Source organism: Melozone crissalis, unplaced genomic scaffold, assembly GCF_028551555.1.
Source record: "Melozone crissalis strain CALT ecotype California unplaced genomic scaffold, PUWL_Pcris_2 ptg000016l_1, whole genome shotgun sequence".
Lineage (NCBI taxonomy): Eukaryota > Metazoa > Chordata > Aves > Passeriformes > Passerellidae > Melozone > Melozone crissalis.
The window spans coordinates 18,926,699-18,952,203 of NW_026535794.1; the positions used below are offsets into that span (position 1 = coordinate 18,926,699).

A 25,505-nucleotide genomic window follows, 5' to 3' on the forward strand; every position below is an offset into this window, starting at 1 on the left:
TCATTTATAGCCATTTTGGTACTCCAAGTGATAAAAGCAAATCACATCTCTAGGTTCTTTACTCTGTGTAGAACCTGCTTTGAAGGAATGAACAATGACAGCTTCCTAATTACTATTTTGAAAGCGATTTTTAAAATAATAAAAAGATTCTCCCATGTAATTATCAAAAAGAATTCACATAGTTTCAAGAACAACAGCAAGAAAATTTGACTGTAGCCTCCTACCTGGTACAGGCTCAGGGAGCTGTCTTTGGTAAGACTGTGGCAGCCAGAAGAGGCATAAAAGCCATTGCAGCAGTAGATGTTAAGGATGCTTGCACAAGGGACAATTTTGTTCCTCTTGTCAGTGAACACATGCCAGGCCATCTTACTTGGCTTGGTAAAGACCAGTGCAGCTCTGTGAGAGTGGCAGAAGAATGTTCATTTTTCCATTGATAACACCCAGAGTTACCCCTGCATGGAAAGGCACCTGCAGTTCCTGCAATAACAGAACTGTTACTGGGGGCACTGATATAATATCAACTAGTGCCTAAGCAGTGCTTTCTTTGTCCTCAGTATGTTTTACAAACATGAATTTGACTCAGCTCTGGCTGATGGCAGCTTGCAGCAGCAGCCAGATGGGGCTCACTGCCCCACCAGGCACCTCCAGGGCTTTGCAGGGACGTTTGTCCCGTGGGAGGTGCTGCCTGGGAGAGGACCTTGCTCAGGCATGTGCTGAGTCAATGTGTTTCTCTGGCAGCCTGTACGGGCAGAACAATTCTAGTGGCCAAAGAGTTATTTATAACTGTCCTCCTGCAGCAGGATTCTTGAGGGAGGATGTTGGTATGGGCACTGCAATTCCATGTACACACACCACAGCCGTGTGTAGAACCACTCAGTGCATGCAGAACACTCCTCTGACATAAGGGCTGGGGTTTACTCTCCAAGGAGGTCACTCATACAGGGGGAAGAAAGAATGCAGCTCCAACCACAGTCAGTCCACACCTCGTGCAAAATCCTGGAGGCCTCCCCACAAATGGCCACAACTTCTCCATGAACTCATCAGGACTGACAGCATGGTTAAGCCTCTGACCATACAAACAAACCCTAATGCTAATGCGGCTTCACTCACTTTAGCTTGCTTTAGACTCACCTCCTCTCAGAAAAGAGCCACGATGCAGCTTCTGAAGCCCATGGAATGGGGAGAGGGAAACTTATTTTGAAAAACTGTGGGCTCAAATTGTCACCCTGCAGGAAAGCCACCCCCACCGGATGCAGTCAAGCCTCGCTCCCTGCTGGCTGCAGCCCCTGTGCTCGCTCATGTGGAACAACTTACAAAATCAGACCAGTGCTTAACCAGTCTAACTAGTAATCTACCACAGGTAAGATTTACTTCACAGTATTCTTACTTTCTTGGCCTCTAGAATATGGATGAACCAGGCAGAAAAATTAAAGGATCTAAAACTGCGATGGCAAATGCTCAATCTGCAAAACGTGGGGGCATGTATGGGGCCTCCACACCAGCATGCCTTCATTGTTGTCCAGGCTGGAAGCAGGTTGGCAGGAACAGAAATAGTCCTTAGGCACTCAGAATGTGTGCTGTGAGTTTCTCTTTTTGTTTTTTTTTCCAATGTGAGCGTGCAGCCTGCCTGTCTGCTGTGAGAAAGCTCTGCAGCAGAGGAGACACTGCTTCTTGCACTGGGGTTTTGCACATTTTCTTTTCCTAGCATTTCCCTGTGCAGGGGAAAAATGTGCATTCTGCTCTTTGTGCACAGAAAATGTAAAGAAAATGGGAAAACATGATAGGGTTTTTTACAAACTCTCTCAACAAGCCAACATAATGGTAAAGAAAGACCAAAAGCAAAATCTCTGTGAGAGAGAAAACAAAGCCTGTCTCTCTTCCATTTGAATCTCAGGGTCCTGCCACACAGGCATGATGCTTCACACATTTAAAGATGCAAAGGACATAATAGGAGCTATATCATAGGGGAAATAAATATGTCTGCATGCATTTCAAAGAAGCTAGGCCAAGCACAAGCCCTTCTCCACTGTTTTCCTTCGATACACAGATGTGGTTTTTTGTGAACTACCACAATGGTAGAAGGAGGAGCTGCAAAAGAAAGACAGGTGACTGATTCAAAAATTGGGATTCAAAACCTCTTGCACACAGGCTAGAGATGTAATCTTCTGTATTGATGGCACTGAATTAAGAAGGTTTCATTCGTGGTGATTCTCTATTTATTTCAGCAACACAAACACTGGTTTGCTTTGGGGGGCTCAGAGAAGCAAGCAAGACTTCATAACTCCTCTGTGTTAGAGTTTAAGGGCTGGTTTTCATTCCAGACAACACAAGGGATGTACTGCAGCTACCAAGGTGCCAGTGTCAAAGAACCAGCAGAGATGTTGCCCTTCAAAATTATTTTTATTCTGAGAATAATGTGCTTTATATGTATTCATGTTATATTTTCTTTTTAAAAAAAGGAAAAAAGAGGGGAGAAAAAATCCCTATCCTTAGTGGCACTAAAATTAGCAATGCCTAGAATAGATACCAAAATTGTCTTCTTCCCCATTTATTTTGCTCAGATGTGAATGACGCTGCATCAAGCACAGAAAAGGAGCATATTACTCTCATTCTACTGGAAAAAAAAGCACATTACATTGCTGAAATGTCGAGTTTCCACCATGCATTTGATAATAGATTGTGTGCTCAGTTTCTTGCATCCATTGCAGCAGCTCACTGAAGATATGCTCTGCCCTGCCAGCAGTATTTGCCCTTTGGACTGAACTGCTTCAGCCAACCGGGGCTTTACCAGTCATCCTTTCAGGTGTGGCCTGGCCTGTCAGATGGTTGGGTACTTCAAAAATAGTTAATACTTTTTTTAACAACAGAATTCTACACCTGGCTGACCTTTATTTATTTTATTATCTTGCAATTTTCCATCATGCACTCTTCCCACAGAGATTTTTGGCTACTGTAACAGGTGAAAGGTCACACCTGGACATCATCCATCACCGTGGCCTTTTCTCTGCCCTGCCATGGCATGGCTGCCTGTTTGCTTTGCAGCCTGTGGTAAGCAGGTAGGAACAACTCCAGTGAGAAGGGCTCCACACTGCCAGTGCAGGTCCCCAGATGACTTCCATCATCATTTTAAGCTCTGCACATCATGAAATGCCCTCACATTGAGTTTCAGTCTGTTTCAAATTATACCAAATGCACATAAATCTCATTCTAAGTGTTCCTCCTCAGACACAGGCTGTGACAAGATCAGGGTGAGGAGAGCTACATAACTAGGAAGGATTGTTATAGCCTAGTTATCATTTGGGGGGGAAAAAAAAAGAAGAAACATACCTAGAGTACCCTTCTTCACCTCACTTACCAAAAACCAAGACTGGAAAGTATCAATGATCGAGCACATCTTCTCTGAAAACTCTGGAGAGGAACTGGCTTCTAGAACCTTCCTTTAAGCTGCAGCCTTGTGAAACCTGCTTGTCTTCAAAATCTTACAGCAGTAGCTGAGCTCTCAAGCTGTGCTGTTGGCTGCCTGGGTTTAGACACTGCTTCTGCAGGCTAGAAAATAAACGTGGGATCAGTACCCGAGGGACGTATGTCTAAGAGGAGAGGGGGAACCTGTACCTATGAGAAGTGACCTTCCTAAGGAGCCACAGTCACTCCTGTTTCTCTTCTCCCACCTGTCCCCCTCCTCAAGCAGCATGGGATGCACATTGTGCAGAAAAATCAGTGAAGGAGGAAGACTAACACACCTCCAGGCACTGGAAAGCAGTCAGTGTGTCCAGGAACAAGAAGGGCTTAAAGCAGCAGTGAGCACAGAGAGGGTGTTACCAGCTTGAGGGAGGAAAGAGGCACTATAAGAAAGCAAGAAAGGAAAGTGGACAAATTAGCTGAATACATTTTCTGGTGAAAACAGCTGGATGGGCATCTCTGGAGACTGAAAACCAGAAACAGAATGGAGAGATCATCATCATCTGTCCATGTTTATAATGATGACAGATATGACAACCCATCCAATGCAAGCATTCCCATCCTGCTGTGGCACTTTCTCTTCCCAGAACAAAACTCCTTGGCAGTCGCATCAAGGGCAACAAAAAATTGACATTTTACTTCTGCCTCTTGTGGTTTTACTTTCTGATTGCTATTTCTTTTTGCTTTTTTATTTTCATTCCTTCCTGTTTTGGTGATGATCAGGAAAGAGCATTACCTGCAAAAGTGCATTGCTACCTTACAGTCTCTTTTACAAGCTGGTTCCTCTCAGAGGCTCCATAGCAGCATTTGTCCCTCATTAATACTCGAGTATTAAAAACTTTTCATTGTGGTGTTTCTGTAGCCCAAAGGGTTTGTATTTAGCTATGTTATTCAGTTTTGTGCTCATGCCTTCTGTTGAATCCTGATCTAGATTATTTGAAAGTATAGTCCCTCCCTTCCCCCTTCCCTCAATACAGATATTTCCATCACACTGTAGGGAATATCCCACCAACTACCAATTATATATCAACAGCAGGTATGAGACCCATGACAGAAGTTGTGTTCCACCTAATCTCTACACATCTCTTTATTTCGTTGACTTTTGTAGGAGGAGCCATGTAGAATGCCTTGTCCCTCTGCAGGGAAGAGGGGGAGAAATAACTGGCACCTGAGTACTCCCTTCAGAAGTTCAGCATATGGGTTTTGAAGTTACAATAAATTAGTTACAGACACTCCTCTGGATGGTGGTTTCCACTCCTGAGGAGAGCTCCACTTTGCCCCTGAGTACCACCCATCCACACCCCTCGGCTGCAGGGGATGGGGAGGGCAGCCCAGGCTGTCAGCGGGCTGGCAACCTGCCATTGCAACTCACAGCCAATAAAAGGACTTCAGAAGGGGCCCTGGGAACTGCAGACCAGGAAGTTTGCCATCCATCCTTCCTAATGGCAGTAGAGTCTGAAAAAATTAAGTCACTGTAGACAAGGATAAACATGGTCTCTTGGGAACAAGGCACTGTGGTTTCTGCAGAGAGTAACCCTGACTCACCAACACACCGCAGCCCTCAGAGTGCACCAGAAAAGAGAGAGAGTGAGTGCAGCAGACACAGAACTGTCCAATTCTGAAAAAACTTTTGATCAGCAGACAGTAGCAGGCTTAGGCAATGATGAGCCTCTAACACCCAAACCCAGCCCCTGGGGTGCTGGGGGCATGCAGAGAGGATGGGCTCACCGGCTCTCTGTAGGCAGCACTGTCAGACTCAGAGCTGGATGGACCACTGACCTGATGCAGCAGTTGATGTCTTACATTAAATGTGCTTCTGCGCACCATTCCTATACATGTCCCAATTTCAGTGCACTCTGTGATGGAGCAAATTCCCAGCCTGGCACTAAGGCTGAGATATAAAACCCGTGCAGTCCAATTGCTGCAGTCCCCAAAGCCAGCACTGCCTATTCCATCCGTGCCTTCCTTCCATCCCGTAGCTGCCCAGCCGGCAGGCTGACCTGCCAGGCACACTAAATATAAACCCTCCAAGGACCGCAGAACAGTTAGAGAAGGAAACAGATCTTGCAGCTGGGCCTTGCACACGTGCATTCTCTCACTTCCTCCTTCCCCACTATCAGACCTTGCAGAGTGAAGCGCTGCTCAAAACCGACAAGCACTTGATGGAGATCCCAGCTTTCACCTCCTCACCGTTCCCTGGATTTCTCGGGGATTTGGTGAGCACACTTTTAATGTCCAGGATGACTCACCATCCCATTTTTCCTGCTCAGCCTGCCGGAGCAGGAATGCCGGTCCCTGGCCGGGGCGGGAATGCCGGTTCCTGGGCCGGAGCAGGAATGCCGGTCCCTTTCCGCGGGCAGGAATGCCGGTCCTTGGCCGGGGCCGGAATGCCGGTCCCTTTCCGCGGGCAGCGGCTGCCGGGGCTGAGCCTGCGGAGCTGCTGGAGCAGCCGCTCAACCAGAGGCGCGCTCTAGGCAGCCGGGCTCGGCCCGAGCCAGTTCCAGAGCCCAGCCTGCCTCCTGCCAGGCCCGTGCTCTGTGAGCCCCCGCAGCAGGTGCCGGTGCCCGGAGCACCGCCAGGAACGGAGCCGAGCCGCGCTCCGGCTGCGCGCTGAGCTCCGCGCCCGGCACGGAACTCGGGGCTGGGAAACCGCATCAGGGAAGGGAGATGTGGCAGCTTGTGTGCCCTGCCAGCCCTCCGTGCCGTGTGCCTCCTGCACGGATAGGGAAAGGTGAATTCTCTGTCTTTCCCACTTCCTTCTTTTCTCTTCCCCGGTCGTTTGGGCTGGACTCTGAAGCCTTCCCTTGGGCTGCACTCTGAAGCCTTCCCTGCATTGCGTCCCCTTTTCCAATGCCCGGTTGCATGATCTCGGGGATTCTTACGCTGACTTTACCGAGGGAGGACTGATGAGCCCAGCCCGAAGAGAGATTTCTGCTACCACTTAGAGGAGCTGCATCCCGGCTCCCCTCCCCCAGCCCCTTCAACGCCACCCACACAGCAATCCATCAGCATCACCCTCGGAGCATCTGGGGGCAACATGTAATTAGGAATGATGCTGTCTGCCATTTATAGACACACTACTGCAAGGAAAGGCTGGTGCAAGTAATACCCAGCGACAGGCATACCTTAGAGCGTGCATCGAACGTTAATGGGGAAAAGAACGGAAAGGTGGAGGAAAGAGGAGAGAGGAGGATGAAAGCAGCAGTGTCCTCCCCACAGCTTTAAACCAAAGCAGTCATTAAAATATCCTCTCAGTGTGCCCGTGACATAGCTGTCTGATAAAAGTTTATTTGAAGAAATAAATCAATTCTGTAAAATAGGAACATCCTCTCTTGCTGGGGAAGTAGAGCTGCATTTGCTCTGGGATCCCTTTACTCAGATACAATCCAGCAGAAGCCGTGCAGGCATCCACACGCTGCATTGCCTATGCACAGGACATCATGGGGCCCATGGTGCTTTTCTCTCAAAATCTTTTACTGCAAGAGATCTTATTTGATGTTTACCTGACAGCTGATACTGAGTGTCTCATCTCAGGCACGCTTGTCCCTCAGTTTGGTGTTGTTTCTTTTCAGTTACTTCCTATTTTGAATCTCCATCTTAATTTTTTAAAAACTATTTAAAAACTTCTTTGTGCTTGTCACGACACTATAAGTATTTAATATGCAGGCTGTGTGTTCACTCTGGAGCATACATCAGCCTATTGTCACAGCAAAAAACAGCTGTTTGTGAGATGCTGTAACAATTCTGCCAACACTCAGTAACTAGCTTTGGATAAAGCAAAGTCAAACAAAAGGAGTGTGAACTATGACAAGCAATGTGTGGAGTGGTAATTCAGAAGGGCTGAAGGAGATGTAAAGTAATTAGCCAAATAAACAAAAACAGGGGACAAATTATTTAAGTGCATCATGACTTGGAATCAAGGAACAGAGGGAGTAAGTGAGGACTGGGAAAATATTGGAGTGAGCTAAAGCTGAGATTCCTGCATTTGTCCCACAGAAAAAAAAATCATGTAGGAGATATGTGCATCACTGAATTTCAGTTAAAGAAATGAAAGGGGGAAAAAATAGAGACAGAGAAGAGGTGAAGGAAATCCAGAAGACAGTGACTGAACCACTATTTTGCTCAGTAGGAGAAAGGCAAGGAAGCAAAGGGACCAGCTGCCCACTTAGGGCACAGCAGCATGGCAACAGACCACAGCAAAGACCTGAGTTCTGTGCTTTTGGGGCTATGGCAAATGCTCTTCTAAAGGAGAGTTTTTCAATTGCAGTATGAAGCCAGACCAATTCCCTCCATTGCTTTGTTTTGGACTTGGTTTGCTCATCTGCAGCAGGAGAACTGGTGGCAGCTAAACAGGATGGAATTTATATCAGGCTTAGGAATTGTACTTGCTGCCTACGGTCTCCCTGCAGAACAGCTTCAGATTACACCACACTCCTGTGAAGTTGCAGTTTTGTCATCCAACCATCCCACCAGTCCAGAGCACATCATGGGAGCTGCACCACTGTCATCTGACTGCCACATGCCCCAGCCCAGAACCTCCCTCAGTGCACACTCACCCTCAGATCAACAAAAGCTTTTGCCTGGCTGAGGGTTTCCTGGACCAGCTGCCCAGACAAGTAGGATGGCCTGTCTGCACCATTAGCTAACTAACAACCATCTTTTATCTATTCTTCATGTGTTTATCACCACAGGATTCCAACACCATCAGCACCACATTTCATTCATCTGCTATGGACTGGAATGAACATTCAGCTGAAGTTTTATTAACTTACTGCTGGATTTTCATGACTTACCTTTTAGTTTTGTGGATTTTTGCAGTTCCTTCAATAGCTATTACTTAAGGGTTTTCACACTATGATCCTGGTAGGCGACTAACTCTGTATAAAATATGTCTAGCTCTGTTCATTTAGACTGCTCACATTGAGAGAAAGGAAGAGGTATATCCTTCTTTCAAGATTCAAATAATATTCATTGAGATTACAGAAAATTACTTGTGGCCTCGGAGAAGAAGAAAAAAATCCAGATTTTAGATTGCTTTTATAGTTCTGTGTGCTTCCTTTAGGTGTGCAGTGATGTAGCTCTGTCTATTTTCACACAGAAGGAATCCAGCTGAGAGCATGTTTTATTATAGCTCCAGATGATGTTCAAGGGGATGAAAAACTCATTTTTCTCAGGTGGTCAGAGAACAATTCCCAGTAAACTGACATCCTTTCCTCTCTAATCTGAATTCTGCAGAGGAATCCAAGTTGTTTGTAAGCCATTTCAAAGATGTTTCAGAAAAAAAAAGGATGGTCCTGGACTTTTTTACATTCTCAATTACTTTTCAATCTCTTAAGAACAGTCATTTAGGTCAGAGTAGTTAAACTGCTATAAAACAGCTGCTAAAGCAGCCTTCTATTGTAAATTAAATGGCAATTTTACCAAACATTCCCATTGCACGACTACATTAGAATAAACACAAATCTGGATTTTAAAAAATACTTAGGAGGGGGAGGGCTAGGCCTAAAGTAGTGATTCATGACCCTGTGATAATTCGAGTCCATGGCAAAAAATTTAACAGATTTTATTACTAGTAGGTCATGTCTGATATTAAAAAAAATTACAAAAATAAGGGGAGGTGGTCCAAGCTGGATCTCCACACTTCAGAGGGAAAGCCAAGTTTCTGCTCTTGCTGTTGGTCAGGGTGATACATCACACGCATAGCCACAGCTTCTGAAATGGCAGCTTCTTAAAACATTGTCATCAAAACAGTTCATTTGCTTCAGTTTTATTATCACAGGAATTATCCCAGGAAAATGAGTTATGGTCAGCTGCACATTGATGGCACTGACGAACCAGCACGTGGCACTCATGGCAGTTTTCACCTTCAAAGCATTATGAACATCACCTCTGGGACATCCTGAGGAGCTGGAAGTCCTCACTGTGCCAGAGCCAGCTGGGTAAGGTGGGTGCCCTGATGCCAAGAGGAGATGGGATGGAGGCAGGAGAGGAGTCTGTAATCTCTCAGCCCTGTAGCCATATGCTCTGGGAATGGTACCTCTGTCCAAGGCTGGGTGGGGTTTTGACCCATGCAATCAAGGACAGAGCAATTTCAGTTCCACCCACTAGCTGTGACAGCATACAAGCAGCACCAGCGCAAGGCCCACTCTCCTTGAACCCTCTTCAGCCTCCTCCTGCCAAATTTCCCTGTCTCTTGTGTGCTCCAGGACCTTGTAGCCTTCACAGATAAGCTGGTACAGAATTTGCTCTGGAGTGACTGAAAGCAAGAAAGTTTCATATTGTTAAACTGCTTATAAATCTCTTAAATTATCCTCCATGATCCAATGCTTGGCTGGCATGAGCAGCACTGTCACAGTGTCACTGAAGCAATCAGCTGTCCCCAGAGCAGGAGGCAGAGCCCTGTGACCAAACTTGGGGACAGCTACAGCAAGGAGGTGTTACCCATGAAAGGAGATGGGGAACTTGAAGCCTCCTTAACATCCATTTCCCAGAGCAGATAAGAGCTGTGACCCCTGCATGTTCCTGGTTCCTCAAACCTCTCTTTCCATCCCATGCTCTGCATGGCTGCAGGTTATGTTTCCAGCACAGAGCATGAGCCATTCCCCAGTTCTAGAAAGATTTTCCTACCATTCCCTCATTTGAAGCACTGCTGGAGAAGAAAGCAGGGAAGTCATTTTCTTGCTTCTGCTTTGCTTCCAGTAAAAAGCAGAGCTGTTTAGAGCACAGGTGGTGAAGATCTAGTGCCTGATTCTCACTGCAATGGAAATCAGATGTGTGCTGCTGGTCTGGATGGAAATTAGTACCATAAAGCTGGCATGAGTGAGCACAGGAGCTGCCCAGCAGCCCCTAAAGATGCTTTACAGAGGCAAGTCTTGTGAAAGCAGATGTAATTTTGGTTACATTTTGGTTGACTATGCTTGCAAGTGTGTACACATGTCTATACAGAGAGGAGTTACCTAAAGACCAGGGCAGACTACAAATAGGTGCTGTTATTTCCAAATTTTACACATTACCTGAGTTACAAAATATTAACTGCACCCAACCCAGTGAACTCCCTTCCCTCTTTGTTCATATTCACTCTAGTATATCCATCATTTTTGATTCTCTGCTGATTTCCATTGTTGGGGCTTATTTTCTGTGACTTGAGAACCTGAAATTACACTATATCTTAGTAGTTCATTGAACTAACCAGCATTTATTTTAATTTAGTAAGGAAACATCTGGCTGGGTGTGACCAAATAAATACTGTGTCTAAACCAACACAAATATAGTTTGCACAAGGCTATAAACCTGTCTCAGAGCTCTAATGATATTGCAAGTCAATGAAGCTTCAGTGTTCTCATTAACATGATTCCATCAGACCTCTATGTTGCATATTATTAATTTTTAACAATAGATTGTAATATAATTTATAGCACTGTGGGGCAACAAAGGCTGGATCCTGATAGCAATCCAACCTTTTAGGCTGATAAGGGCTTTAACACTGACCTAATATTGAAAGGTGAATGTGTTTAGAGGGCATCAGACCAAATTATAAATAGGACAACAGGGATAAAACCCATCACTAGTCTGCATCAGTGACAACAAAACTTTCCTTGAGAGCAAAGGGCACAGATCTCATCATAAGATTATGACAAGTTCTCCTGCTAAATTTGACACAAACAAGTAATCAAAAGCTTTGTTTTAAATAAATACATTAAAACACTTTCCTCGCCTCTTGAAGTTTAATTTTTGTTACAAAAGGAATAAAATACAGAACAGCTAATGTTAATCTGGGTACCTATAATTTAATTCAATTTGGAGTCGGAACAATCATATATTTATGAAGAAAAAGCAAGCCTTCAAAATCTCTGTGGAAATATGCTAAAGGGATGACATTAGCAGCCTTGCATTGTTCCTCTCCATGGCTTGCTGATGCATGAGAGTGAACACAACCAGTTTGTGCCACGGACAGCAGCTCCAGTCCCTCAGCACTCAGAGCGCGGGATGCGACCTCTGGGCAGGGGGGACACAGCCATGAACGAGGAGGAACCTCTTGTGAAAGGCACCACAAAACCATTTCCTGCTTAAAAGGCATTCTCATCATCAAAATATGTACTAGTGTTGCTTATACATATTTTCAACTCAGTCTTTTGTGTTGTATCTAGAAATACAGTACAGCGGTAATAAGGTAATTAGTATTTTCACTAGCTAAATTACAGAGCTGGCTGCAGAATAAAGCACAGTAGCATCAATATTATCAGTGAAGTATTATACAAAAATAACATCAATAGTTTTAGTAAAGTCACAAGACCTAATAATTTCCTTTTTCTCTGTGATCCCTTTAAATTTTATCAGATGAGGAAACTCACAAGATCCACTGACTCTTAGTTCAACTCTAATTTTAAAAATCTAGGTAAATTTTTGTAGGTTCTTGAACAATATTTCTTTCTGAATATGGTATTAGTTATAAAGAACTTAAGTTCTGCTGCATCAATCTCTCACATGAATTTAATTTTCCCAGCACTTCTGTAAGTTAACAAAGGAGTAGAACAGATACTTCACAGATGAAGATGATGAATCATAGGGATTTGTAATAATTATCCAAGACCATAAAAGCAATCCTATGTCAGTGTGAGAAGTGGAACCACTGGCTTTGCAATCCAGTCCTGCTCCATATTTCCTTCCCCTGCCGGTCACCAAGGGAGATCTAAAATTCCAAAAACCAAGATACTGGAAACCAAGCAGCCATTAGGGAAGAAATTGAGGCAAGCATGCTTTCACAGATTCCTCACACGGTGAGACAATTGTCTGCCACCCCTTCATACCCAGAACTCAGAGGACTCCAATTTATAACAAAGTTGAAAGCATCCCCTGGTATTTTCCATGCTTAAAATTCCCCTTGAGTCAGGCTAGTTCACAACTCCCTAGACCAAATCAAGAACACTTGAAGATCTACTCACACTCCAGCCACTTCCTAATTACAGTAACTTTATGCTTTACATCACAATATGAGGTTCATTTCCTCCACTAGTTCCATTCAATTCCTTCAACATTTTGTTCATTTGTTTGTTAAGATGCAGGTCTCCAGCAGCTTGATCACTTCAGATGAGACAAAGCAATCCCTTGGTAAATCCCTCTGGACATGCAGAACATATTATATGCACAAGAGTTGAACTCCTTGAATTTCCCCTTTTCAGATCCTCTAGGTTTCCAGTCATTCAGATAAAGAAAGGAGCTTTTGTAGGCCAGTTAATCCATCTGCTGAATGAAATATGGTACAAGTTCTACACATCCACAAGTTCTGTCAAGGCCCTGGTTTACATCTGTAGATGTAATAATAACTGCAGTAATGCACACAGAAATCACAGCTCAGGCCCCCAGAGATGATCTTTACAGACTTGAGTTGAAAAGTCCCAATGCCACAAAGGAACAGGCAAAATGATTTAAGGGCTTACATTTATTTCTGCCAAAGCACTGGCTTTATTATCTTTGTGTGTCTTAATAAGCCACCTCTGTGAGAGGGACTCTTGCTTGAAATGCCTGTATGTCCTAAGCTCCAAAGCAGGCACTGTTGAGCGGTAAGCTGAGACAAACATCCAAAGGCAGGGTAGGGGCCAAGCTGCAAAATGAGCCTGTTGTTCATCTTCTCTAGCACCATAGTCACACACTCGCATGAAAACAGCATTTGAACGAATTAAAATGCAAATCTACATTTTATTATATGAAATTGAGACAAATGATACACACTTGAAGCCTGCCAGAGCAGCTATTACAAACATTAATATAGTTTTAGATGATGACTTAAACCAAATGAGAGGATGGAATAGAAACACTGAAGAAACACCTTTTGAAACACTACAGGAAAAAAGCAACTCTTGCCATAGTTCCATTAGTAAAATACAAATTAGCAATAATTCTGCTGTAAAGGGCTAGATCTCACTTGTGTAGATGTGTACCTCCAGGGAAGCCTCCAGCCACAAGGTGTTTGTGATGCAGAGAAGCAGCCTGCCAGTAAACAACAACTGCTGGGCTCTCAAACTGCGTGGGAGAGGACTTTGCACTGCCACAGCCTAATGGGATGTGGCATCGTCCAGGAATCCTGCAACAAGGGGCCAAACAGGCACTGGCCCAGGCCAGAGCTGCCCAGGGATGTAAAGATGTATTTGTGCTAGGTCTGATTTAGATTGTGCTCTACACAATCAGATCGCTTTGAAGGTTTGCCTTGTGCAATCATTTCCTTTGTCAGGAATCAGAAAAAGACTGTGAAAAGACTGTGAACAAATTGTTTAGGCATTGAAATTTAACCCTGTGGAATCCTTACAGTGTAGCACAGTGTGACACAGCAGGAGCACATTTGTCAGGGGACTGAAGCCTCTTTGCTCTCTCTGCACAAAACATATACATTAGCATTGTGTGGGGTGGGGGTGCTCCCGAGCACACGAGGGAGGGCGGCAGCCGTGGGGACACAGCTCCATCCATGCCTCTGCTGCCTCCCCTCTGCACCACTTCTGCTCTGCCAGGGAAAACAGAGGCTTCAAACCCTTCGAGACTCTCTTGAAGCCCTTCCACTGCATTTTGTTTCAGAGGTCGTACAAGATTTGATTTTTAAATATCCATAATGCACGTGAGAAAATTATTGAGTATTGACTTAAAATTATTGACTCTTAACAACAATCTTGCTAAGAGTCTCAAAATTTTTTCCACTAGCATTAATAGTGCCAGAATATCCTAGCATTAATGTCAGAATATAAACACTAAAATCAAAAAGGCATTTGGTAGAAGCTAGTCAGTTCCAAGGCTTTTCACTTAGCTGTGGGCTAAGGAAAGAACCCATCTGCTGTGGATTCTATACCAACATTCATGACACCAGCAGTTTCTGTCTCAGTAAGGTACTGTGCATCCCCTGCAGAGTCTGAGAGCACCAAGTACCTCACAGCAGGAGCACAGCCCTCTGTAGAAATAAATTTCAACACAGCATAGCCCACCCATGTTTTTGTGAACTGTTGAAAAATATGCTGGCAAGAATAAAAAAAAATACTAATTTGGATTTTGGCAAAGAAAAGCCACCCTAAATAATTTCCAACTGCAATCAGTCTTTGCTCCTGCTTTACAAGTAAAAGATGAGACTATCCTTCTTTTATAAACCCATTATGTTTAAGAAAGTAGGTAAGTTTCTCTCCAGTGAAGGTTTCCAAATATTGTCTTTCCTTGTGGCTGCCTGTATTTCCACGTCCCATTCCAGAAACACTGTTTAATAGCCTTCAGGAAAAAAATTTTAAAAACCAAAGCAAGCCAAATAAACAACAAAAAAAGCCCCACCAAACCAAATCAAAATAAAATAAAACACCAAACCAACAAACAAAAAAAAAAAAAAAAACAAAAAACCCCCAACAAAACAAAACCACAAACACTCCCCCAAACTGCTGCAAATGAGAAAAAGAAAACTGGTTAGAACAAAAAATGGTAAATGACAGTTACATATTAGGGAAGATGAGAGGGTTGTTTGGTGTGTGATACACCAGAGGAGTAAGCAGAATGTAAAAATCTTTTCACTCTCCAAAAGAAGGTAAAAATAGTTTCAGGATGTTCTTCAGATGGGAAAGGGCTCATACCTCTGAGTCGATGTGATCTTGCAGCTTCAAGACTTAAGTTCCAAATGTGTTTTAACTCAACTCTTCAGCTATTTCAGCTCTTGAAGGAAAAATCCCAAGCCACCTTAGTCCCATCAGTCCAATCAGTGCAACCCAAGCGTCCTCAGATTTCCTGTGAATGTGCTCAGAACGCGGCTATCAGTGTTCCTGCAGCCAAGCAAAGCTCCTCTCCTCTGAGCCACACCAATCTGCTGCTGACCCCTGCAAACCAAACCTCCCAGGGTCCCTCCCCTTGTGTCCATGAAGTTCCGAGTTCACTCTGTCCTTCTCAAGAGGAACAACCACAGACTAAATAGTTTTTGCCCTTTCCTCCACAGCAAATCCTGCCTTAATTAGGAGGACTTTTGCAGAAGATGTATTATCTCCCAGGCCAGGATCACCACACTACCATACAATGAAGAATTCAGCCCTTGTATCATCTTCATCTCTGATTATTTCTTTCTTTAGCTGCTGCTAACATGTTTGGAGATGTAAAATCACAACACTTTACTTCCTCAAAGGTAGCAGTAGGAGATATCTCAGTGCAGAAAGAATTCCATAATTAGAAAAGCACAGGGGTCAGCTTTTTCCCCCTCATCAAGCCTGGGAAGCTTTAAACAATATACAAAGGCAAAAGGAGAAAATGGTAATAGTACTGAGAAGGCTAAAATTTGAATGAGATAACAAACTTTTCTTGTGGAAGGAAAAGGAAATGACTGATTCTAAAAAAGCTTCTGTGATAAATCATCACCCCTGCATGAAATTCCATTCATATATGTGGCAATATCTGGTAGTAATGTTAAAGTAAAACAAAAAGGAACAAAAACTTAGCAACAAACAAGTTTATAAAGAACAAAATATAGCTTGCTAGAATTGTTGAGCTTTTTCAGTAGTTCAAAAAGTAGAAAGAGATTTGAGAATCAAGCAAGGCTTTTAACAGCTGTATTTGTATTACAGTCATAAAGGCATAAATGTGAAATGTAGCTCTAATAAAACACTGAAGTTTATAAAACTGGTTGGTAATTTTCCACCCTTTCCAGGAGTATCTCAGAATATCCAGGGGAATAATACCTGAAAGAGAAGCATTTTGTTTGTGTGTTAGACTACAAGGCATGTTCTGTGCAAAGTAATGAAATACTATGCATATTTCTACTGATCAGGAAAAAATCCTAGCATTAAACACCGGTCAAGGAATTCTACAGTTACTCCTCTACAACATTTTAACAATCTGCTTTTCAACTTCCATTACCATTTATACTTGGAAGTCAGGTTTTTTAAAATATGTTTAGCTTCTTTTAGGGCATGTAGGTAAGCAGCTACATTTTAGATAGGTTCAGCTGCCATAAGCATTGTCTTTACTAAGAAATGTAGGTGCTGGCTTCTTTTGAAATTATGGCCTTTAACAAAAAAGCATTATTTTACACAGAACTGTTGGCTGCAAATGACAATAGTCTGCTGGTGCTTGTCAGACATAAGCACACTCCCCAAAGCTCACATGAAGTCTACATCCATGAGAGGGACACTGGTTCTGGAACCAAAAAAATTGTCACAGTGACCTTCTCTCTTTCTAATGCCACTCAGGGATGGACACTGTCCAGGAGGTTTTCATTAGAGTAGGACTCTATGGTTCCATTGCCGTCCTGCTGTCATTCAACTGGTTTTCCAAATGGACCAACTACATGCATCCAATATGCAAGCATCAAAGCTGCATTTAGTTCTTGTTTTCCAGGTTAAGAGAATTTGAAATTTAATATTGTATTATTCTAAAAACATATATCTCAGGGTATTTCTAGCTTTGCAGGCATGTGAATTGCCACCTCTGAGCCCTGAAAGCCTCAACTATAAAGAGAGAGGAACACACTTCCATGTAATGTAGGCCTCAAATATACTCCAAAAAAATCCCAATGCTTTCCCTTGAAGGAAAATCTATTTACCTTGTTAATTTTCATTTTTCTGAATAATTTCGGCATAATTAAACTCTTTTTAAACCTCATATTAGTTCTATGATTTGTAAAGCTAACTTTCCAATGCATTACTGTATTCAGTCTGCAAACAGCCTAAAATAACAGGTCTCCAGGACAAACCCAGAGCTGGATTCTATCACAGCTGCTGTGCCTCAGGCAGCGCAACCAACATCAGGCAGAAGCACAGACAGGCAAGCAAGAGATGCTCAGAGGGGCCTTTTCCTTTATTACATCCCAGGCTAGATGAGTAACCTTTTTTCATTTACAGGGGGGAAAATAGCTATAACAAAGAAACATTATTAATATCCAGAAAAGCATAAACAAATTCCTCTTTCCCTCTGAAGTACTAGCTACAGAATAAAATTTCTTTATGACTTTGCTTTTACCCATTTGACAGCCACTGGCTTTTCTTTGTAGAGGCAAACAGGCCTTCATTTTGTGAGACTTAGTTTCTAGCTACTACTAGCTGAAGAACTCTGCTGCTGTAATTAAAATTGATGATGCAGATTTTCAGAGCCTGTAGAGGGAGTACATGAGTACAACATCCTTCTGATGTGTTGATGGAGTGAAGGACTGGTAAATGGATATCCAGAATCTAGGAGGGCATTTCTCTCATTATTACAATTTAGGATGGTGACATTTTGACTGTAAGCTATTTAATAGTGTTTCTGTATTCATTAAGGGCAAAGTTCAACTTGGTGCAGACAGCTGGTGTATGGTCCTTTTATATAACACTTAAGCCTTGTGATGAGGCTCAGGGAGGAAGGGCAGCTGTGGGCAGACCAACTGTGCAGGAGAGCCCCTGGACCCTCTGTACATCAGAGGAAGTTTCAAAGGAGCCTCTGAATACTCTAGTTCAGACACACTATTATGAAAGTTAAGGATGCAACCAAAGATTCACCAATACCTGTATTTTTGGAGCCTAAGTAATCCACAAACAAGTTACCAAAATAAATTTCCCACAGCCATTCATAAATATGAGTGGTTGTACTGAAAACTCAGAGTCCATCTGGGCAGTGACTTTTCTTCACACTTTCCTGCAAGAGCCTGATTATTTGGGCTTTGTTGACAGACAAAGAAATTTGATTCCAAATACAAAAAGAGAAAGCATTCTAATGTATGTGTCCAGAGGTTGTGTTACTGCTGGGGCAATTAACCAAATGTAATGCTTTGGTTTTATTAAAACCAAAATTCACACAGGAGTTAAATTACTATTTTAAATCCTTCCTTTGTGTTGTTCTTGTGAAAAACATCTAACAATATTACAAGTATGAATGCTTTAAATTTAATTTTCCCCACCTTACTATTTCCTCTGGGTAGCAATTGTTAATAGTGTTGATATATTCCTGAAGAAGTGACCCAGGTTCTGCTTTTATTTCTTGAACCTTTTTAAGTCCACCAGTTGTTACAAAGAGACGACGTGCTTTATTGTCATGTGGTAGCACCTACACACAGAATAGTACATTTTAAAAAATTCTTTTGAATTAATCTGTATGCTACTAGGCTCAAATATTGCTTATTTGTTTTTAATTCAGAGGACAGATAAAAAGGAAAATCAGAGAAACAACATCTGTAATGACTACTGTATTATAACACCCAGCTGTATAGGGAAAAAACCCCCAGAAACCAGCCCTTTATGATTACAACATAATTTATAATGTACTTTAATACATAACATATTTAAAATAATGAATTTAATATTTATCCTTACATAAATAATATTTCTTGAATTATTCCTACAGAGACAATAAGATTGTGGAGAATAAATAGACAATCAAAACAAAACACTAACATGGAATAACAACAGCATCTGTTCCACTTAAACCAAGTTATTCAGGTCTTTTATGTCAATTCCCACAGTTTAATTGTAGAGCTGAATTTTATATCATTATAATGATCTAGTATAGATTAGTGCATGAAAACAATACTGAGAATTGTTGCAAGTGAACAATACAGCCTTGAAGCATTACATGCTACTATTAAATTCCTAGATATTAAAATCCTTTAACACACTGTGTAGCCATGGAAGCCTTTTACAAACACACACACAAAGCAAAAACGTGAAGTTTCTGCAGCCAAAGGGGATGAGAAGCAGGAATGATCAGACAATAACATTCTGTGCTCCCTGAGTGATGCCAGTACGCAGCTCTGTCCAGAGGACGGCAGCGAGGGAGGAGGGAGGGAGGGAGGGATGAAGGAGGGAGGGAGGTGGGGGCTGGGCCAGGCGAGGGAGAATGACTGCATGTAGTCCATAGGCCCATAGGGCTGCAATATTATTAAAAAAAAAAAAATAGAGAGAAAAAGACAGAAAGATACTGCAAGATGTCAGCTGCATCTACAGCAAAACCAGATGCGTTTGAAACCAACTCTGAGAGTTACAGATTATGAGGGCAAAAACATTTTGTAAGCTTCCACACTGGTCAGACATTAAGCCATAAATTTGACTGTATTTCAGTGTAAAACAAGAGCCTCAAATGAGGAAGGAAATGCCCAAAAGGATGAAGAAAAAGAACAAAATTGCTTCCATGCATTCAGGCAAACAACCTTCATTTCTCTGATTCCTCTAGGCTGTACAAAATCAACAGACAGGTAAAGAAAAAGCAGGAGAGCACAAAGACTTCTCTCTATTCTATGCTCCACAGAAGTGTCAGGAACGACTGTGATTTTTTCGTTGTAGGAACTGAACAGACGTCTGTTTTCACATCTCTCCCACAACAAGAACTGCCAAGGAGGAACTAGCAAGGAGACAGGATATGGCCCTTTCCCTGCCTTCCTCCTCCACACTGCGACTTCCAGCCTGGATAAGACAGCAAAAACTCTCTGGGAAGGGGCCCCAAAGAGAGAGAGCACCTCTGAGACACAGTCTCTTCCCCCAGTCCAACCTGAGACAGCACAGAACTGCACAAACTCTGAAAACGCTAATGCTAAAATATACAGTCCAGCACGAAAAACAAATAGCACCCCATTTTGAAGCACAGCTTGGAAATAAGGCTTTTACTGTGCCATAAATAAGCCCACAGAAGCAACAGACCACAGCTCTAAGAATAGGAAATTCCCAAGCTACGGTACAGGAGAGACAAATGCTTTTACTACAGAGAACTTAAAATTAAGAGTACACTTCAGAAGAGCAAATGCCAGACAAGTATAGTTTAATAACATATAGGCAAAGGAGAAAATTGAAACAAAACAAAATATCAGCTGATATGAAGGGCACAAAACCATTTCAATAGCAAGCAATGTTCAAATACATACTGGATAACCAATTGCTACACACTGGGCTCCAGTCAGAACAGAGAAGCAAAAGGGACTGGATTCTGTGCAAATCTCCAGTCTTTGAACAGCCTTAGCAAGAAGACAGGAGAAATGAAACTGTGGCAATGTAATCAGGAATCTGCACTACCAACATAAGTGCTTCCAGATCTGTCATAATCAGAACTGAGTATCAAGAGTGTTTTACTTGGCCATTTCCAGAAAGAGCATCTCACCCACAGAGCTTGGTATCCCTGCTAACAGGTTACACTGCAGAGTATTGCACAAAACATAGTCTGTAGTTGAACAGGATTCCCACCATGTGCTGACCATTACAGACACTGCAAGTCTCCCAGTCAGTTGCAATTACTTACAAATTTTAAATATTTTCAATAAATTGTATCACTTTTACATGCTGCATTCAAATCAACAATGTATTTAACAACTAAGTTTTCAAAATATTGAGAGGGATGAGAAAAGATTTGGAATTTTTACACTTATTTGAGACTGAAAATTAATCAGGATAAAAGGAGTGAAGCCTTTATATTATCGTAAAATATCTGACTTAAGTCACTGCTGTACAGACAGCTTGTAGTTTATCTAAAACAGATGTGACTGGGATTTATGTGATACATTGGCTCAGCGAAAATATTTGCACGTGAGTTAATATTCCACTTAATCTCAAGAGGCAAGGAAGAAAAAAACACCTTGCTTATAAGAAACTGTTTGCCCAGTCTTAGGATGAATTATGGCAGATTCCAAATGAAACAGTATCCAGCTGTATAAGACAAAAGAACAGAATCCAAACTGCTTTGGAAGGGGATGCTTGAGGATCCTGATAAAACAATGACACCTTTAGAGTGGCTAAATGGGAAACAATTAGCAATTAACATATTAGTCACCAAGAAGAGCCTTTTCTTACCTTACTAAACTGCCCAATAATATGCTTCATAATACTGGGAGGGGCCTCATGAAGCAGGGGTTCAAGTGCTGGAAGATACGTGCATTTCTGAAGAATGTTCTTTAAGGCTTTCTTAGTCTATTGAAATGCAAAATAAACTTTCTGTATTAAAATATCAACAAAAACAACAAGAATTCATATATATCACTGAAGTCTGATCAAAAAAGCAAATTGATCAGAATTTTCAATGGGCAATTTCTGAATAGAAACTATGATATCTATCAGGTCACTTAATGAAGAATCAATTCTCTACTTAGATTTATTAAACCTCAAAACCTACAGTGCATCATATTATTATTATGTTATCTACAGTCAAAGTAATGGCAATTTTCCTTTGACTATAATGAAAGCTGGAGTAGACCCTTTAAGGTAAATTGAAGTACTCTAATATAATAAGAAAGTTAAATCAAAACATACTTTAAAAGATTGTGTTTTAGAAGTGGCTTACTAGGAGAGGCTGCTGGTCTGGGGTAGCAAAGTGCAGTACGGTCCAGGCAGGGGGGAAAAGAGAGAGTGCAACAATTGTGCATTGGTGCATATTTCTGAAAACAAACTCAGTGTTGACTGATACAAGCAGAAGTAACCTTCTTGGGCAGGATCACAGGTACAGCTAATTTGGCTTCAATGTTTTTGGGACTAGTGGAAATGACTACATAAAAGGTACTTCACATGGAATGTGGCATTTCAGTGGAACATACAGAAGCATAGTGCAACATGAGAGATCATATCCTGTGCTATTGCACTCCTACTGTTGCTCAGAAATACACTTTACTAAAATGCAACTCTACTGGCTCCCACACAAGGAAAGGCCCTAAATATGGGCAGTTGCAAGTTTTAAAGAGCAGAGTCTTGATTAGCTGTTACAGTTTTATTATAATAATAAAAATGTAGGCAAAATTATTACAAGGACTGTAATATTTTCTACAAGAGCTTATACTTGCAAAAAAAGAAGTGGATAATTAGAAATGAGTCACAAGAAATTACAGCAATATGGGTCTATGCAACTCTGATTTAAACTGGGAAAAAAATAAGGAATTAGCCTGTGGTGGCTGTAGCATATGATTTGGTATACACCACATGCACATGCATTAGGACCAGCCAGTCCCCTAATAAGTGACACAGCACCCAAGAAAGCTGTGACTCAGTGAGCATCAATAAAAACACATAATTTAGTCATTTTTAAGCACTTAAACCTCTTGATTACAATTAAAATACCATAGAGCAAATACTACAAATCTACTTGCTTTTGTTCTTAGATCTTCTGAGCTGCGTGGGTCCACAAAGATATCGAGCAGCGTGGGCAGCACGTTTGCCACTGCCACATGACGGGCGTGCTCGGTAGTGTGCCTTCCAATCTGTCCCAAGGCCCAGGCAGCTGCTGCCTTAATATGATCTTCATGTTCTTCTACCAGGCAGAGACACAGTGGTGGTATTCCCTGCAGCATTAATCAAAAGCACAACCTTTACAAATGTAGACGAGGGAACGACAACGTGAAACAGACACAGATAGTTAGAAAATGATTCTCTATTTACACTCTTCTAAAAAAAGGCTGTAAGAGAATGCATGCTAGTGGCGTCATATTTTTACAGCATTATGATTAGTGAGAATTTTTAATAAATATTAATAAATATAGTTTAAAATAAACATTCAGTGTTCTAAGTCAGAGAGCAGTTTGAACAAACATGCAAATTTAAGGTATAAAAAGAATACACAACATAATTCAGGCTGTACTGAGTAAAGATGGCAGGTTTTCTCAGACTGAAAATAAAAGAATTTGAGTACTTATGATTCTATGAAATCAGTTTAAGACCAGAAGGCCTCAATCACTGAGTCTCTTTCTTTTTTTACTTTCCACAGCACTGAATTTCAACTTATCGACCTCTTCTTGAGCCCAGTAGTTCATGTTTGACTCACCCAATCACTTCAAGAAGGGCTTCAGCTTTTGATTTGCAGACATCAAGAGGTGGAGATCTCACATCCAGCTAAAGTTGTTCTGGTTCAGGGTCTTTATACTTTCTCCACAACTACCTAGTAGCTGGTATTTTATGCCAAAACACTCCAACAGGAAACATTTCATGCTACTTTAGGTAAGGCAAGGCTACTAAACCTCTATCCAAAAAAAAACTTTTTCTCCATCTCATTAATCCTTCTCTACTCTTCTGCTTTGTTGTTTTGGGCTTTTTCCCCAAGATACTTTTCAAATACAGACAGTAGAACTATACATATTACTAAAACAAATAGATTAACTTTTCCAATAATGCTTCATCTTCTACTCTTTCATATCACAAAGGACTAAATTGTGGGGGGGTTTTGCCACTGCCTTATAGCAGAAGACCACAATGTAGTGTTTGTCCAGTATGATCCCAAAAATCATTGTTCAAAATCCATCCTTTCCAGGCTAGAGTACTATGGAATGGAACTATCCCTTTACATCATAACATCAGCAGTGTCTAACTGCATATGGTTATGCCACAGTGCATTTCTTTCAAATGGTTCCAGTTTGCCAAGCCCCATCCTCAGCACTATGTTCCACTCCACCATTTAATTTCCCCTGAGGAAGTTTTTGGGGTTTTTTTTTGGTTTTTTTTAATGGGTTTTGGGTTTATTGAAATTTATTATTATTTCTTTAGTAGATCATTCATTAACACATTTAAGTTCATCAAAGTTTGCCCAGATCCCTAGAACAGCTCTCACAGCAGTTCCATCCAGTTATGACAGGAATAATTATTATTCTGCAAAAATCTAACTTAGGGGCTTCCTCCAGAACTTAATCCTGGTTTCATCCCATTTAATTTCAAGTACTCAAAAGCAGGAGCATATTTGCTCTAGGCATCACTAAAAGTGGAAAGAAAGACATATCCAGAGAAGAAGGACCACCTGAGATGGCAAGAAAAAAGCATCTATTTCTTTAGTTTTAAAATACAGAAGAGCATTTTTTTGATCACTCCTACTTTCCCTGCATACTATGTTATGTTGTAGCAACTTCCATTTTTCAACTTGCATTTCTACTAGAAGACATTTCTGTTCCTTTATTTATACTGTTTTGTTGCTCCACTCACACATACACTTTGAATGACTGATAGTGTGAAAATGGGTCCAAAATGTTAGTGAAATTGTTTTCTTCCTTCTGTCATTAGTTAGCATTATTCACATCACACTACTAAGCCAGGCACTAATTTCACCTATTGCAAACATTGCAAATTTTCTCTCTTCCATATCATTGCCCAGCAGAATTTATTTAAACCTGAAAATGTATAACTTTACTCATTTGAAATGTCACTTGCAGAACTGAATCAAACCACATTACATAAGGAACTGAGGTCTTTTCAAGTCTGAAGATGGCTGCTGCAAGATACTCCAGCAGCACTAGCAGAGCCATGTTTGTACAATGAAGAACACACCTTTAAACACAGGTGTTCCAATGGAGCTTTCAATGCAGCCACAAATACATATTTTAAGAGGAAGCAGACTGCAGAAATTCAGTCACTTATTTTCTGTACCCATGCAATTGCAACACAGAAAAATCACACACTGTAATACCAACTAATCCACAATGTTCTGTGAAAGGTTCAACACCATAAAGGCACCCTTTTATCAGGCTGACACAGAATTTCAGTCACAGAAAGCAGCAATAGTAGGAGAAAGTGCATTCATGGAGAGCAAGTATATAATCCTGTCACAAAATACATTCTCTGCCTATGTTAATTTGTACCTGTACCAAAGAATACGGCTGAAGAACTACAGGAAGACAACAAAGTGATGGCTAACCTTGGAGACAATCACTGCCATTGACAGGTTCTCCGAGTGAGCCGCCACATAGCCGAGTGTCATGATGCCAGGCAGCCTGACAGTCCCTCTGCTGCTGCCAATACAATCAATCACTGCAGCAACTCCACCTGAATTTACTATAATCTGGGAAAGCTGAAAAGATAAACAGAACAGATTAGAGGCTCTGAAGTATCAACAGGCATAAAGAATCACATCAGAGAAGTCTTTTAATGTATTGCTCCTGTTTTATGAAATAAAAGTATTGTATGTATCATATAGACTGTTGGGAACTAAGTGCAGCATCAAGTTTTCAGGAATGAGGCTGATTTGCTGCTGTGTTTTTGATTGACTTTACTGCAAGGAAATCAGGGTTCTGAATCCTTGATGCTGTATAGCATGGAATGACTATGCTATACAGCATAGTCATTCCATGCTATACAGCATCAAGGATATAGTCATAGTCATAGTCATTCCATATTCTCTACTCCATC

The 25,505-nt window shown here is 41.6% G+C and overlaps 1 protein-coding gene across 1 annotated transcript in view; it reads right to left on the minus strand.

Moving 5' to 3' along the window:
* Window positions 1–15,400: 15,400 nt before the first annotated feature.
* Window positions 15,401–25,505, minus strand: part of SPAG6 (sperm associated antigen 6) — a 34,588-nt gene continuing 24,483 nt past the window's right edge. Inside the window, exons 7-11 of the mRNA XM_054274199.1 lie at window positions 25,015–25,167; window positions 22,490–22,681; window positions 21,207–21,323; window positions 18,335–18,480; window positions 15,401–16,142 (exon numbers count right to left, since the gene is read on the minus strand). Of these exons, the coding sequence (XP_054130174.1) occupies window positions 16,076–16,142; window positions 18,335–18,480; window positions 21,207–21,323; window positions 22,490–22,681; window positions 25,015–25,167 (675 nt within the window). The 3' untranslated portion in view covers window positions 15,401–16,075. The remainder of the gene's footprint in view (window positions 16,143–18,334; window positions 18,481–21,206; window positions 21,324–22,489; window positions 22,682–25,014; window positions 25,168–25,505) is intronic.